General features: G+C 41.7%; 1 protein-coding gene across 4 annotated transcripts in view; it reads left to right on the plus strand.

Annotated features, from left to right (window-relative positions):
- TNRC18 (trinucleotide repeat containing 18) overlaps positions 1-17,080 on the plus strand; it is a 739,821-nt gene that overhangs the window by 146,675 nt on the left and 576,066 nt on the right. For all 4 annotated transcript variants that reach the window (XM_073647819.1, XM_073647820.1, XM_073647817.1 and 1 more), the window contains exon 6: positions 9,224-9,423. In XM_073647819.1, the coding sequence (XP_073503920.1) occupies positions 9,224-9,423 (200 nt within the window). The remainder of the gene's footprint in view (positions 1-9,223; positions 9,424-17,080) is intronic.

Here is a 17,080-nt window from a genome sequence, read left to right on the forward strand (position 1 = left end):
GTGCATTTACTGAACATACATTTCAGTAGGCCAACATTTTGGTTTTAAAAAATTTTTCAAGCTGGTGTTATAAAGTATTCTAATTTACTGAGATGATGACTTTTGTGTTTTCATTGGCTGTAAGCCATAATCATCAACATTAACAGAAATAAACACTTGAAATAGATCACTGTTTGTAATGACTCTATATAATATCTGAATTTCACTTTTTGCATTGAAGAACTGAAATAAATTAACTTTTTGATGATATTCTAATTTAGTGAGATGCACATGTGTGTGTGTGTATGTGTGTATATATATATTCAGTATAGACCAAAGGTTTGGACACACCTCATTTAAAGATTTTTCTGTATTTTCGTGACTATGAAAATTGTACATTCACACTGAATGCATCAAAACTATGAATTAACACATGTGGAATTATATACTTAACAAAAAAGTGTGAAACAACTGAAAATATGTCTTATACACTGCTCAAAAAAATAAAGGGAACACTCAAATAACACCTCCTAGATCTGAATGAATGAAATATTCTCATTGAATACTTTGTTCTGTACAAAGTTGAATGTGCTGACAACAAAATCACACAAAAATCATCAACGGAAATCAAATTTATTAACCAATGGAGGCCTGGATTTGGAGTCACCCCCAAAATTAAAGTGGAAAAACACACTACATGCTGATCCAACTTTGATATAATGTCCTTAAAACAAGTCAACAGGAGGCTTAGTATTGTGTGTGGCCTCCACGTGCCTGTATGACCTCCCTACAACTCATGGGCATGCTCTTGATGAGGTTGCAGTTGGTCTCCTGTGAGATCTCCTCCCAGACCTGGACTAAAGCATCCGCCAACTCCTGGACAGTCTGTGGTGCAACGTGACGTTGGTGGATGGAGCCAGACAAGATGTCCCAGATGTGCTCAATCTTATTCAGGTCTGGGGAACTGGCGGGCCGGTCCATAGCATCAATGCCTTCATTTTGCAGGAACTGCTAACACACTCCAGCCACATGAGGTCTGGCATTGTCCTGCATTAGGATGAACCCAGGGCCAACCGCACTAGCATATGGTCTCACAAGGGGTCTAAGGATCTCATCTCTGTACCTAATGGCAGTCCGGCTACCTCTGGCGAGCACATGCAGGGCTGTGCGGCCCTCCAAAGAAATGCCACCCCACACCATTACTGACCCACTGCCAAACCGGTCATGCTGAAGGATGTTGCAGGCAGCAGATCACTCTCCACGGCGACTTCAGACTCTGTCACGTCTGTCACATGTTAACAGTGTGACCCTGCTTTTATCTGTGAAGAGCACAGGGCGCCAGTGGCGACTTTGCCAATCCTGGTGTTCTGAAGCAAATGCAAAGCGTCCTGCACGGTGTTGGTCTGTGAGTACAACCCCCATCTGTGGACGTCGGGCCCTCATACCACCCTCATGGAGTCGGTTTCTAACCGTTTGTGCAGACACATGCACATTTGTGGCCTGCTGGAGGTCATTTTGCAGGGCTCTGGCAGTGCTTCTCCTGTTCCTCCTTGCACAAAGGCGGAGGTAGCGGTCCTGCTGCTGAGTTGTTACCCCCTCCACGTCTCCTGGTGTTCTGGCCTGTCTCCTGGTAGCGCCTCTAGCCTCTGAACACTACGCTGACAGATACAGCAAACCTTCTTGCCACAGCCCGCATTGATGTGCCATCTTGGATGACCTGCACTACCTGAGCAACTTCTGTGAGTTGTAGAGTCCGTCTTGTGCTACCACGAGTGTGAAAGCACAACCAACATTCAAAAGTGACCAAAACATCAGCCAGAAAGCATTGGTACTGAGATGTGGTCTGTGGTCCCCACCTGCAGAACCACTCCTTTATTGAGGGTGTCTTGATAATTGCCAATAATTTCCATCTATTGTCTATTCCATTTGCACAGTAGCATGTGAAATTGATTGTCAATCAGTGTTGCTTCCTAAGTGGACAGTTTGATTTCACAGAAGTTTGATTTACTTGAAGTTATATTCTGTTTAAGTGTTCCCTTTATTTTTTTGAGCAGTGTATTATAGTGAGCTATTTGCTTGATATATTTCTCTGGTGCCTTATTGATATATCTGTGGCAAAAATTAAGAGACCACTGCAAAATTTTCATTTTTTCTGATTTTTCTCCTTATAGGTTTTTTTTTCTGAGTAAAATGTACATTTTTGTTTTATTCTATAAACTACTGACCACATGTCTTCGAAATTCAAAGCTAAAAATTTTGTACTTATTTGCAGCAAATGAGAAATCGTCAAAATAATAAAAAAGAAACAGTGCTTTCAGACCTCAAATAATGCAAAGAAAACAAGTTCTTATTCATTTAGAAACAACAATACTCATGTTTTAACTCAGGAAGAGTTCAGAAATCAATATTTGGTGGAATAACCATGATTTTTAATCACCGCTTTCATGCATCTTGGCATGTTTTCCACCAGTCTTTCACACTGTTTTTGGGTGACCTTATGCCATTCCTGGCAGAAAAATGTAAGCAGTTCTTATTTGATTGATGGCTTGTGACTATCCATCTTCCTCTTGATTACATTCCAGAGGTTTTCAATGGGGTTCAGGTCTGGAGATTGGGCTGACCATGACAGGGTCTTGATGTGGTGCTCCTTCATCCACACATTGATTGACCTAGCTGTGAGGCATGGGGCATTGTCCTGCTTGAAAAAAACAGTCCTCCGAGTTGGGGAACATTGCCTGAGCAGAAGGAAGCAAGTGTTTTTCAAGGATAACCTTGTATGCGGCTTGATTCATAACGTCCTTTGCAAAGATTAACCTGCCCAATTAAAGCCTTGCTGAAGCATCCCCAGATCATCACCAATCCTCCACCAAATTTCACAGTGGGTGCAAGACACTGTGGCTTGTATGCCTCTCCAGGTCACTGTCTAACCAATAGACGACCAGGTGTTGGGCAAAGCTGAAAATTAGACTCATCAAAGAAGATGGTCCAATTATCGTCTTTGGCAAACTTCAGCCTGGCTCTCCTTTGCTTCTTATTGATGAAAGGCTTTTTTCTAGCTTTACATGACTTGAGGCCTGCCTCTAGAACCCCAGCTGCCATTTGCCATTCCTTTTGTAGGTCACTTGCTGTCATCCTGCGGTTGCTGAGTGACATTTGAATAAGATGACGGTAATCCCGGTCAGTAGAGAGTCGCCTTCGCCCTCTGCCGGTCGGTAGCTTTGTTGTCCCCAATGTCTGCTGCTTGACCTTGTTGAAATGGACTGCAGTCTTCTAAATTTTAAGGATGGAGGCAACATGACGCTCACTGTATCCCTCTGCTAGTAAAGCCAGAATTGAGCCCTTCTTTTCCTAACTCAAGACTTTTCTTTTCAACTCCTTTGGCATGGTTAAAAGTGATTTTTTCATTCAGATTACTTTTGGGCTATTCCTAGCACTTGTTTTGCCATCCAGCTTGCCCTATTGCAAGAGGGTTGTGAAGACCACAGCAGTGTTTTTTATTCTTTCCCTCGTTACATAAGATTTGGTTTAGGTGATCACCTAATCAGAAGCACATTAAGTAGAATGAGGTGGACTTTGGTTGGAATTCAACGGACACTGGAATGGAATGGCCGTCAGACATGTAGAGATGGGGATTTTTAGAAAACTGTGAAGTGGTCTCTTAATTTTTGCCAGAGCTGTATACTTCCTGTTTCCACGTAAAGACACTATTACCTCATATGATTTAGCCATTGGCATGAACACGATATTACACAGTGTATAGTGATAAATTGATATTGTTTCAGGCACTTGCACTTTAATAACTATTGCAATTTATTCATTTATGCTTGTATTACATTACAGCCATTGCATTGATGGATTTTTGATAGACTGGATATATCTTGGTTTTACTCCTTGTGATTTATCACACTCCCTCTTTAGTGCCCCTCTATCGCATTGTTTTTAATTTTCCCTGTGTTCTGTGATTCATCCCCTTTCTTCTATAATTCAGTAAAAGTATACTCTTTCAATGATCAATTGGACCCTGTTTTAAAGTGTGTTTCTCGTTTTCTATTTATTATGCTTACTTCGGTGGTCCGCTTTATTTCTTCATAGGTCCATTATTGGGTTAAGACAGAATACTCTGACCTATAATATGCCCATTTATTTCTCTATTTCTCTTTTCACCATGTATTTAACATTGCAAGCGATAAAAGAAACTTTATAATTTATCCACGCTTGAAAAATTCTGATGACACCGGTACCATTTTTTCAGATATGTGTTTAAACACGGACGTGTGACTGAGGCCTACGGGAATTCCATTTATTTTTTCTGTTTTAGGAACAGACAAGTGGAATTAATGCCCAAACCGATCCTTTGTATAACTGGTATAAATGAAAGCTGTGGGGTTCTCCATTTTGCACATTAATTCCACCGTTCTGTTCCTAATATAGAAAAGACATTATGATCTTTCTTTGGCCAAACATACGCATTTAAAAAAATTCAGATGAAGTATTCAAAAGCACCGAGGAGCCATTGACTGTGATGGTCAGACATAGAGCACCCATGCTTATGTTTGACTCTCCTTACGCCAGATATGCTTTTTAGTTATAAAAGTATAGTAAAAACATCCTCTACTAAACTGCTAAAAACCCCATATACCTGGCATAAAGATAGTTGGACATACATATTATTGGTGTGATCGAAGCAAAGTTCACACACGTTGTGTTTTTTTCTGCTGCTAACTTTTCCCTGTCAGGAAAACAGCTGCGTTAAAAACGCAGGTTTTGTTGCGATTTTGCTGCGGTTTTTTTAACCACCCATTACTTCCTATGGGTGAAAAAACGCTGTAAAAACGCAAATGCTTTTTCTGCTGCAAAAACGCTGAAAGTGACATGCTCTATTTTCCAAAAACACAATGAAGTCACAAAATACACAGCAAAAAAAACAAACGTGTGAACAGAGAATTCTGGTTTCTCATAGACTTTGCTGGTACTGCAAAACGCGGCTGAAAATTAGCATAAAAATATGCAGCAAAATACGCTGCAAAACCCAGGTTGTGAGAACTATAGCCTAAGTCTGTCTGCAGAGCGCTACCTTTGATTACTTTTTTTTGTGTATTTTTCCAAATATATTCACTTGTTTGATACTGCAATTGAAACAATGAACAGCCCTTATCCTAGATTTGTGCCACGTTTTTAATTGTATCCCAAGTTTCTTAAAGACAAGGATATGCCCTGTGTGTAAACTATAGCCTGTTTCAGATGGATTTGTTTTTGTTAGGTTTTACAATGGTGGTAGATATATTTTTCTTCTGGAATGGAGAGATTTGCTGGCACCAAATACCAATGTGTATTAAACCATTCCAATCTTGGATAGATGCCTTTCCATAGGGCTGTACCGGAAGTTACAGATAAATCTCTTTTTTTGTGCTTTTTCAACCGTTTTTTTTTGTTCTTATTCGTTAACAAATCACTCTGAGAAAATGTTTTCGTTTTTTCAAACGCTGCATTCAACACTCTCGCAGGGCTCTGTCTGAAGGAACCTGTTTTCTAATTCTTGCGCTTGCATTTTAAACCGCTCCTCATCACTAATGTTTTTTTTCAGTCTGAGAAATTGACTATAGGGTAGTGCCTCCTTTGTGTGCTAGGGATGGCTACTATGGTAGTGTAAAACCGAATTTGTCGCGTTGGCTTTCTGGATGCTTCTGTGCATACTCTATCATTTTTTAGGCTGCGTGCACACGATGCGTTTTTCATGCGTTTCCGCTGCGGAATTTCCGCAGCGGAAACGCATCAAAAACGCTTGGTAATCCGCACCCCATGGTCCCCAATGGCATTCCGCAATGTCAATGCACATGCTGCGGATTTTTCCGCAGCTTTTCTGAAGCGCTCATAAATCAGCAGCATGTTCATTAATTTTGCGGAAGCGCCGCCATTGACTTGCATTGAGACGCATAGAATCCGTGTCTGTACATTTGTACAAGCGGATTATATGCGATTCAGTGTGCGGATGGTACCCAGTTCTGGAGGCGAGAAGACTCTCATCCAGACCTGGGTACCATTGTACCTGTAAAAAAAAGAATAAAATAACAAATAAAGCTTATATTCACCTTTTCGACGGCTCTCTCTGCATGCCGGCAGCGCTGAAGGACCTTCGGTAACATCACAGTCATGTGACCGCAGGCCCTTCACCGCTGTGTCTCGCGATATGCTGGCAGCCAGGAACCAGACAGGAACGAGCGCTGCAGCACACGCCGGGACATCGGGGGTGAGTATAGCTTTATTTTAAGCATTGTTTTACGGTCACAGTATATAAATCAGTGCCGGTTGCATGGATTTATATAGTGTGACCTAGCTGTCAAGCACTTTCCAAGTGATGCTAATCGCCTGGAAAGCGCTTGTCAATCTGCATGCAGAAACGCATGTGAATCCGCATGTATTCTGCAGGAAAAACGCATGCAAAATCTGCATGCGTTTTTTCTGCCAGGGAGATGCAGAAATGCTGCAGAAATTTTCTGCTTCATTTCTGCATCGTGGGCACATAGCCTTATGGTTATACTGACAACCAAAAATTCCAACTGATGTGCCCCAAAATGAGAGGTAAAGTGCATAGTTTCATTCAGATAAGAAACAAACTCATTAAATTGTTCCTGAGACCCAGACCATGTTACAAATACATCATCCACATAATGGATTATGTTCCTGATAAATTTCAGGTAAGGATTCTTAATTGAAAAAATTAATCTGTCTTCAAAGCTAGCTAAAATTAGATAGATTTGCAAAGTAACATGCAGGTGTGTGGGAGGTAGTGGTGTATATTAGAAGGTTGCTTCTCCCTACCATTCACTTAATAGGACCCTTTGAAGCGCAGGCGAAAAGTTCGTTGTCCTCCAGATGTGCTCTCTCCCTCCTTGCAGCCTATTTTAATGTGTCGTTAAATAAATAATTTGGCTTTTACAGGTCCGGTGAGTGCCACTATTTTTTTCTATTTTATTTCAGATATATTTTTCTTATGATTGTTTAATGCCGTCGCTGGATCTGGTTGCCTGAGACATTTATTGGATTTGACACGGACTCTTAACATACAGAATCCTGACTATATGTACTATACTATTTAGGATTCCGTTGTTTTTACTCTCATCGTGCTCATCACATATACATTGATTATGCATACAGCTGACCATTGTGGTAACAACTGAGAGAAGTGGAAGAGGTCGGTTCGTGATTGTAAGTGTGTACCATGTACAGTGTGGTCACGTGACAAGTGCAGTGAGTGTGAAAACATACAATTTGACTAAGGCAAAAACTTTGAGGATTACATGCCATTTTCAAGCCACATACTTGTGTTTCTGACATGTGATTCTGTTCTCATATTTGCGTAGTAATCTCGTTTACGATCAAATATATCAGAAGCTTGTTTTGTTTCTGTATCTATGTCATAAGCTCGTTTCTCTTCCCATATCTATGTAGCAAGCTTGGTTATGTTACCATATCTATATGGTAAGCTTGCTTCTGTTAACGTGTCTGTAGTAAGCTTGGTTCTGTTCCTTTTTCTGTGTAGTATAATTGGTTTGGTTTCTGTATCTATGTAGTAAGTGTTGGATCTTTGAAGATATTTCTATATATAGAGTGTAATGTATTGAGTCCACTCAATTGTGGCTTTTTGTGTAGTGGACTACTAGATTTGTATTGGGTTGATGATTTTCCGTGTCTTGAGAGAGATAACTAGTTATACAATAATGTTATTATGCCCCTGTATATCACTGTAAGGCTATGTTCACACATTGCGTTTTTTTATGTAAATGTTCTCCTGCATTTTACAGTACCAGCAAAGTCTATGAGATTCCAGAAATCTCATGCACACACCTTGGTTTTTGTTTTATCAGTATTTTATGCGTTGCGTGTTTTTTTGCAGAATAGAGCATGTCACTTCTTTCAGCGCTTTTCACCACTTTTCACCCATTGGAAGGTAGTGAAAAAACACAGCAAAAACCGCAGTTGTCCTTTTTTTCAGCATTTTTTGTGCCAAAACCTGATGAAATAGAATAAGATTTTTTCATTCACTGAACTTTATGTACATGCATAATAGAGAAAAGGACAGTGGAAAAAATGCAACGAAAAAATGCAGTGAAAAACAAGCAAAATCGCGAACAAACCCTCCTGGCTAGAGATCAGGTTTTGCTGCTGAAAAACGCAATGTGTGAACATAGCCTAATACGCTGCACCAACTACATTTAATGCAAAATTTACAATACTAATTCTTAGTCCTTCTAAATGATCGAGCTCAATAATGTATATAGAATTTTAAATGAGTGTATGATCCCAATGTGAAAACAGCACCAACCTCCGTTTTTAAAGCCTTGCTACCACTGCTATTTTGTGCAACAGCCTGAGATAAGAAGGTTAAAGAAAGCCTGAAAGAACTTGTGGGCCTGTGCTATGTGCTTGCCCCCTTCCCTCCAGGCTAAAATTTGGCATCCAACCCCTGGTGTGCGCTGTCATGAAAGGTACTTTTTAATTCGAGGGAATTTGGCTTAATAAATCTTACCTAATGTTTTGTTGCAGAAGCATTCCCATCAAAGTTTTTATCCTCTTAATACATTGCAGTCATCATGTTATATAACACTGTTTACTTAAAATTGTGCATTTTGCCCCTCTACCTAGCGAATTGTTCTCTTTTTTCTGCGCTATGTAGAAATAGGGAGTCTCTTCTCTGCATTTATCATTTCCCTCTTCACCACTTCCTGATCCAGGAGGGACTTTTCTAGTGACTGAAGAGTCATAGAGAGAAAACTGACCTCCTGTTTCTACTTAGAGCTTAGAAGGATTCAGCTCGTCAGTTTTTAATCATGTGATGTCATAGACCTAATGGAAAAGAGAAGAATTAACTGGATAGAAAAGCAAAGTTAAAAATTGTAAGTACACAGTGCTGTATAATATGATGATTACAATATACAAATTTTGCTTCTATAAGTATAAGATGTGCTTTCAAATATACGACTAACTGGAGATCAAAATCTAATACCGAACGTCTGGAGATAAAAATCTAGTATGTATAATGTTAAAGTGTATTGTATTTTGTACATTTATGAGAACTGAAATTAACAGATATTCTGTCTTCCAAACATGCCAATATTATTACATTTCATGTAGCAGTAATCATAGCAGCATTTTTGCATTTGGTCCATGGACCTACACTTACATATGTTGTATATTTTCACATCTGTATGAATATGTAATGGCTGTCATGTTTGGTATATTTCAGAGAAAACAAAGATCTTACTGATATTTCTCAGATGCATCCGGCCGGATGTGCTGCCGTTGGATTGAGCCCTAATCTTATGGTAACAGGAGGAACTGTATTGTCTGGACCTTGGGCGCCAGACTCCACCTCACATTTGGCTACTAATCCCTGGTTATCCAGTGGAATTATGCCTTGTATGTGGCACACTGATCACCCATATGGTAAGTTGAAAAGCATCTGTCACCATCTGTCTTTTCCAGAGCTCCTCTTAGCTGATTTATGGACACAGACCACATTAAAGCTGAATCTGCAGGAAAATAAAGCATGTAAAAGCTATATGGTGCACAAATTTTTAATGAAATCCAATTGTTGAAAATATTTCTAGCCCAAAGTACATGTATTTAATTAAGGAAAAAAAAAATGCCCTCAGAGGTTGCCACAATCTTTAACACACACACCCCCATTTGTGTTTTCATGTGACTATCTAAAATTTAATTAGAAAATTTCGCAATTTTAAAACTTCAAATTTTTATGCCCTTTAACCCCTTCATAACATAAGTCATGGTCGGGAAGGAGTTACCACAACATGACGTAAATTTACGTCATGGCGATCGTGCGGTCACAGGAGCAGTGCCCGCTCAATCGCTGCTGGGTGCTCCGCTTAAGTGAAACCCAAGCCTCTGCTGTTAATGCCAGGAACAGTGCCCCGGGCCATTTATTCCCCTTAATTCTACAATCGATAGCGATCGCTCCATTTAGAAGACAGGAGGGGCCTCCCTGTCCCTTCAGATTGGCGCCCCATCAACGTCATTGCGAAGGCCCAATCGTTGCCGTAGCAATCCGACCTCCGGGTCAGCCAGCTACGGCAAGCCTGTTAGACCATTCTTAAAGCATGGTCAAAAAGGCTTCTGCAGTATTGACAGATATAATACATTGCAGTGCTGGTACCAGCAATCAGACTAAGGCTATGTGCCCACGATGCAGAAATGCTCCGGATTTTTCCTGAGCGTTTCTGCATCTCCCTGGCAGAAAAACCGCATGCGGATTGTACATGCGTTTTTCCTGCCAGGGACATGCGGATGTGAAGCGTTCTTCACATGCATTTCCTCATGTGGGTTGACAAGCGCTTTCCAAGCGGTTTTAGCATCACTTGGAAAGTGCTTGTCAACTTGGTCACACTACATAAATCCATGCAAACAGCATGGATTTATATAGTGTGACCGTAAAAGAATGGTTAAAAATAAAAAAATCTATACTTACCTTCTGATGGCCCCCGGTGTCTTGCTTCGCTCCGTTCTCCCTTGCCGGCACATCGCGGTACACTGAAGGACCTGCCGACGTCAGCGTCGCGTGACCCGTCACATGACTATGACGTCAGTGCAGGTCCTCCAGTCCACCGCGATCTGCCGAAATGAGAAGACGAGTGCAGCGGGGGCTATCAGAAGGTAAATATAATATTTATTTTTTATTTTATTATTTTTTTTCACATGTTCTATGGTACCCGGGTCCGGCGGAGAGTCTCCTCTCCTCTAGACCTGGGTACCATCCGCACATTGAACGCATGGATTCCGCATCTACATATGTAGTGATGCGTAATCCATGCGTTCCAATGCAAGTCAATGGCGGCGATAACGCAGCACTTCCGCAAAATAATTGGTAGTGCTGTGTTTTTTTCCGCAATGATAATCTGCAGCGGAAATTTCCGCAGCATGTGCGCAGCCCATGCGGATTATCATTGGGGAACATGGCAGACCTTCTAACATGAGTTTAAGTATTTTTGCTGCTGCGGAAACGCTTAAAAAACGCATCGTGGGCACACAGCCTAATAAAAGTAAAAAAAAAAATTGTAAAAATATTTTTTCAAAAATAATAAAATAAACAAAAAAAAAGAAAGAAAACCATAAACCATTAAATAGGTATATATATGTAAACAAAAACAACAAAAAAAAACCATTTGGTAACGCCATGTCCGGAACAATCCGACACTATTTGACCCCTTCAGTGAACTTCGTAAAAAAAATAATAAAAAAGTGGCAAAAAAAACTATGATTTTTCATAATACCGCCTAAAAGAAGTGGAATAAAACGCGATCAAAGAGTTGAATGTAAATAAAAATTATATAGCTGAAAACGTCATCTTGTCCCGCAAAAAACAAGCAGCTGTACAGTTCCATTAGTGGAGAAATAAAAGTTACAGTTCTCAGATTATAGCGATGCAAAAACAATTCTTTTTCCTATAACAATTGTTTTTATTGTGTAAAAGTGGCAAAACATAAAATTATATAAATGTGGTATCGCTGTAATTGTATTGACCAGAACAATAAAGCTGTCTTATCAATTTTACAACACGGTGAATGTCATAAAAAAAACACACAAAAAAACAATTCCTCAATTGCTGTTTTTTGTTCATTCTGCCTCCAAAAAAATCGAAATAGAAAACGATTAAAAAATGTTGTGCCTGGAAATGCCACCAATAAAAACATCAACTCGTCCTGTAAATGAACGTCACCAGAAATATCTAAACATTATAGCTCTCAAAAATGGCAATGCAAAAACTTTAGCCAAAAAAAGCATCATTTAGTGTGTGGTAGCAGCAAAAACTGCTATTAGGTTAAGTACACATTTTTTATGCTTTTTCGCCGCGAAAACGCTTGCTAATCTTTCTGCCAACTATTGCAATTGTAATCCTGATATGCTGTGCACATGATGCAGAAATTTCCGCTCAGGATTACCATTGCAGAAAAATTAATAGAAAAATTGCGTTTCAATTAAAGCAAATGGGTGGTGAAACGCGATGGAAACGCTGCGGGTGGTACCTGGGTCGGCAGAGGAGGACTACTACTCTCATCCGACCGCCGCTCCCGCTGATAACAGAGAGAGTGGTGCGGCTGAGTGGAGCAGTAGTCTCCTCAGCTGAGCCGGGAACCACCTGCAGTTTAAAAAAAAGCAACTAAAAACCACTATTCTCACCTGTCCGGCAATGCTCTCCTCCTGGCGGGCGGCGGTACGCTGCTGGGAGCGCGCTCGCTCCAAGCAGTGTACTGCGCTGCCAGGACCTGCGGTCACATGAGCGGTCACATGAACTCTCAGCTGAAGATCAGCTGAGAGCTCACGTGACCTCACCGTGGGAACATTCTCAAGAATGTTCCCACCAGTACTGGTCACCGGGGCTGATCAGCTGATGAAGCCCAGTGACCTCACTCCTGCAGCAGCATGTACACTGACAGGAGTGATTTTACACTCATGTCAGTACACATTGCTGTCTTATACAGCAGTGACATCAGTGATTGCTGATGTCACTGCTGTAGAAGTGACCCGGATCGCCGGGGGACAATTGTGATGGAATCGTGGACTACGTCGTGACGATGGATGGACAGGTGAGGGATTTGACTTTTTTTATTTTACTTTTTTTTTTCAGGAGACTAGGGATTCGGGAACTGTGAGCGCGATAATTTTTTTTCAAAACTGTATTTTTTATTTCATTAAAATACTTTATTCTGGTCGTGTATATATTGAAAAAGCGTCGTAAACTTTACTACGTGGTTAGTAATGGCGGGCGTCTTATAAACGCCCACCATTATTAACCTGGCTTCACGTCAGCCGCCAATACAAGACTGACATGAACCCCAACCGCATTACTCACCACCGCTACAGGGCAGTGGGAAGATTTTATAGAGGGACCCTACGTCCATTTTTTTCTGGGGTCCTCCTATAATCTAGCCAGTAAAGGCTAAACAAACAGCTGTGGGCTTATATTAATAGCCAGGGAACATTTTTGTCTAATGGCCCCTTCTCCGGCTACTAATATCAGCCCCCAGCGGTCGGCTTTCCTTCTTCTGGTTATAAAAATGACGCGGGATCCCACACAATTTTTTTTTAATAATTTTAGGCTCTGTGCCCACGATCCAGACGTAGCAGCGCTTTGGACGCATATTTTTTGCTGCGTCATAAATTTTGCATTCTATTGAACGTAGGTAAATCCACATGTGTTTACTGTCCACGGATGATTCGCAGCCTCTGATGCACGCATAGTGGACATGGGATTTCTAGAGATCCCATCCACTATGCTGTAATATCTGGACGCTGCGGGTTTGACGCTGTATAAACACGCAGCTTCAGACCTGCAGCGGCTCCTGACCGTGGCCACGTGCCCAAACTCACCCGCAGCATTTCAATTCCTGTAGCGGACGCGCTAGTCTCCTCTGCAGATTTTGACCGATTGAAGTGTCATATGCGGTGGATTCACAAATATCGACAACAAAAGTGCGGCATTAGAATGCCGCGTTTTGGACGCCTAAACAATACGCTGCGTCCAATGCTCTGCTTCTTGCTGTTCCTGGGGACGTAGCTGCTAACAAAACTGCTGTGAGCTGTTAATTATAGCCAGGGACCATGTTTACCTAATGGCACCTTCCTAAGCTAAAAATAGCACCTTACAGCTGCCCCAGAAATTACATGAATGAAAATGCTAATGAAAATGGAAATGCTAATGAAGATTGAGTGAATGGGATCAGCTGACACCTACCTATTTTGTTTGGTGATGACAAAGTGTCAATCAGACCCTTTCATCACCAAACCTAGTTAAAGTAAAGAGTTAAATAAACACACAGACACATAATAAATAGTGATGAGCGAGCATGCTTGCCACTGCTCGGTACTCGCCCTAGCATCTCAGTACTCGAGATGCTCGGAGCTCGCCGAGTACTTTCGAGATGCTCGGGCGGGAGCTCGGGTCCCCGTCTTGCATGTTTGGCGCTATTTAGAGCACCAATCATGTAGGGATTGTCTGCCACTCACTGTAATGTCACAGCCATGGTGGTTGTGGCATTACAGTGATTGCCCAAATCAATGGGAACAGTACTCACAGTGAAACATGAAAAGCCGGCAATTCATCAGCGGCATACACCGGTACTCGACAATTTAGAACAGAAAGAATAGAGCTTCACACATAGATTAGATAGATAGAAACATGTCAGTCACATATATAATAAGTAGAGTGACAGTGTTGGTCACTGTACTTGTCATTTAGTATTAAAATAAAGGATTTATTAAAAAAAAATTGGCGTAGGGTTCCCCGTAATTTTAGTCTCTAGCAGAGGTTAAGCAGATGGCTGGGGCAGATGTTTGAAGCCTGGGAAAGGGGTAATACCCACGGAGCTTCCCAGGCTACTAATATCAGCCCCCAGCTGAATACCTAGCCTTTACCAGCTATTAAAATGGGGGACCCCCCAAAAAAATGACGTGAGGTCCCCCCTATTTTAATAGCTAGCAAAGGCTAGTCCGACAGCTGGGGGCTGATATTAATAGCCCAGGAATGGTGCCATAAATATTGGCCCCCTCCCAGACTAGAAACACCAGCCGTCAGCCACCCCAGAAATGGAGCATCCATAGGATGCGCCAATTCTGGCACTTAGCCTCGCTCTTCCCACTGCCCTGTAGCGGTGGCAGTGGGGTAATAGGGCTGGGGTTGATGTCAACTTATAATGTCATCTGACAGCAAGCCCAGGTTAGTAATGGAGAGGCGTCTATAAGACACCCCCATTACTAACCCCATAGTCAAAGTTAAAAAAAACAAAACACAAACACCCAGAATAAAGTCCTTTAATTGAAATAAACACACAATTCTTTATTGTTCTAAATTAGACCATACTTACCATCATGCCCATTCCAGCTGAAGCCAATGTCTTCTGCAATAAAAGTAAAATAATAAACCAACATCATCCTTACCTTTTCATGGTTCCTAGGATGGCTCCAGCTCTGCTACATTCACATGACAGGCTGGATCGCAGCCGAAAGCTGCCATCCAGCTTGCCATGCCGCAGACACTGAGAAGCGCAGGCATGCTTGCGCTTCTCAGTGTCTGGCTGTGACGGCATCCAGATGAGCCGAGTTCATGTCCAATGAACTCAGCTCACCTCATGCACGACACTCACAGCGTGGGAGAATTCTCCTGCGCATGCGCTGAGCGCAGGAGAATTCCCCCACGCTGGGATGGCATTGAGATGACAGGCTGGATCGCAGCTGAGCGCTGCCATCCAGCATGCCATCCTTCATAGACACTGCAGAGCGCAGGCATGCTTGCGCTCTGCAGTGTCTCTGAAGGATGACAAGCTGGATGGCAGCGCTCAGCTGCGATCCAGCCTGTCATCTCAATGCCATCCCAGCATGGGAGAATTCTCCTGCTGAAGCGCTGAGTGCAGGAGATTTCTCCCACGCTGTCAGTGACGTGCATGAGGTGAGCTGAGTTCATTTGAAATTCATGAAATAATTAAAAAAAGGGCTTCCCTGTATTTTTGTTTCCTGAAAGGTACAAATAGGCATCTGTGGGTTGGGGGCAGCCCGTTCCTGCCTGCTGTACCTGGCTGGATACAAAAATAGGGCGAAGCCCCACGTCAATTTTTTTTTTAATTATTTCATGAAATTCATGAAATAATAATAAAAAAAAGAGTTTCCTATATTGTTGTGTCCGGCCAGGTACAAATAGGCAGCTGGTGGTTGGGGGCAGCCCATTCCTGGATGCTGTACCTGGCTGGACACAAAAATAGTGCGAAGCCCCACGTCAATTTTTTTTAAATTATTTCATGAATACATCCTCGTGTATGTCATTTCTATAGCAATGAGAGCCCTCCTAATTTATGGGTGCATGTCTCCAGAATCACGAGCTGGGCACAATGTATGGGCCCTACACATATTTGCAATTTTCACTCGGCAACATCCACTACTGCTTGTTTCTGGAAAACACTCATGAAGTCAAAATCATCACTACACCTGTAGATAAATTCCTAGAGGGTTGTAGTCTCCAAAATGCGGTCACGAGAGTGGATTCTGCTCTTCTGGTACTTAGGGGCTCTTTATATGGAGTCAGCAGACTGTTCTACTATAATTTTGTTCTCCTTGAGTGAAATAGCGCTCCTTCCCTCCCGAGTCTCGCCATGTGGCTCAGCAGTACAGTACATACTGTACATACATACAGCCTCATATGGGGTATTGCTACATTCAGGAGAAGTTGTGTGACAAATTTTGGTGCCATTTTTTCCTCATATGAAAATGTACAGTTGTGCTCAAAAGTTTGCATACCCTGCAGAATTTTTCCTTTCTTGGCTTTGTTTCAGAGAAGATGAATGATTACAAAAAAACTTTTTCTCCACTCATGGTTATGAGTTGAGTGAAGCCATTTATTGTCAAACAACTGTGTTTTCTCTTTTTAAATCTTAATGACAACCAAAAACATCCAAATGACCCTGATCAAAAGTTCACATACCCTGGTGATTTTGGACGGATAACATGCACAGAATTTGTCACAAATGGGTTTGAATAGCTGCTAAAGGTAACATCCTCACCTGTGACCTGTTTGCTAGTAATCCGTGTGTGTGCATCAAAGCTGAGTGGGTTTCTGGGATCCAGACAGACTCTTGCATCTTTCATCCAGCCACTGGAGTTTCTGGATTGTTAGTCATGGTAAAAGCAAAATAATTATCAACAGATCTACGGGAAAAGGTAGTTGAACTGTATAACACAGGAAAGGGACACAAAAAATATCCAAGGAATTGATAATGCCAGTCAGCTGCATTCAAACTGTAATTAACAAATAGAAAATCAGGGGCTCTGTAAAACCCAAACCACGGTCAGGTAGACCAGCAGAGATTTCGGCCACAACTGCTGGAAAAATTGTTCAGCATGCAAAGAAAAACCCACACATAATATCAGCTGAAATTCAGTACTGTCTGAAAACTAGCGATGTGGCTGTTTCAAGATGCACAATAAGGAGGCACTTGAAGAAAAATGGGCTGCATGGTAGAGTCGCCAGAAGAAAGCCATTACTGTGCAAATGCCACACAGTATCTTGCCTACAATATGCCAAACAGCTCTTAGATAAGCC

This window comes from Phyllobates terribilis, unplaced genomic scaffold (genome assembly GCF_046119375.1).
Source record: "Phyllobates terribilis strain yellow unplaced genomic scaffold, ASM4611937v1 Scaffold_9__5_contigs__length_417890890, whole genome shotgun sequence".
Taxonomy (NCBI): domain Eukaryota; kingdom Metazoa; phylum Chordata; class Amphibia; order Anura; family Dendrobatidae; genus Phyllobates; species Phyllobates terribilis.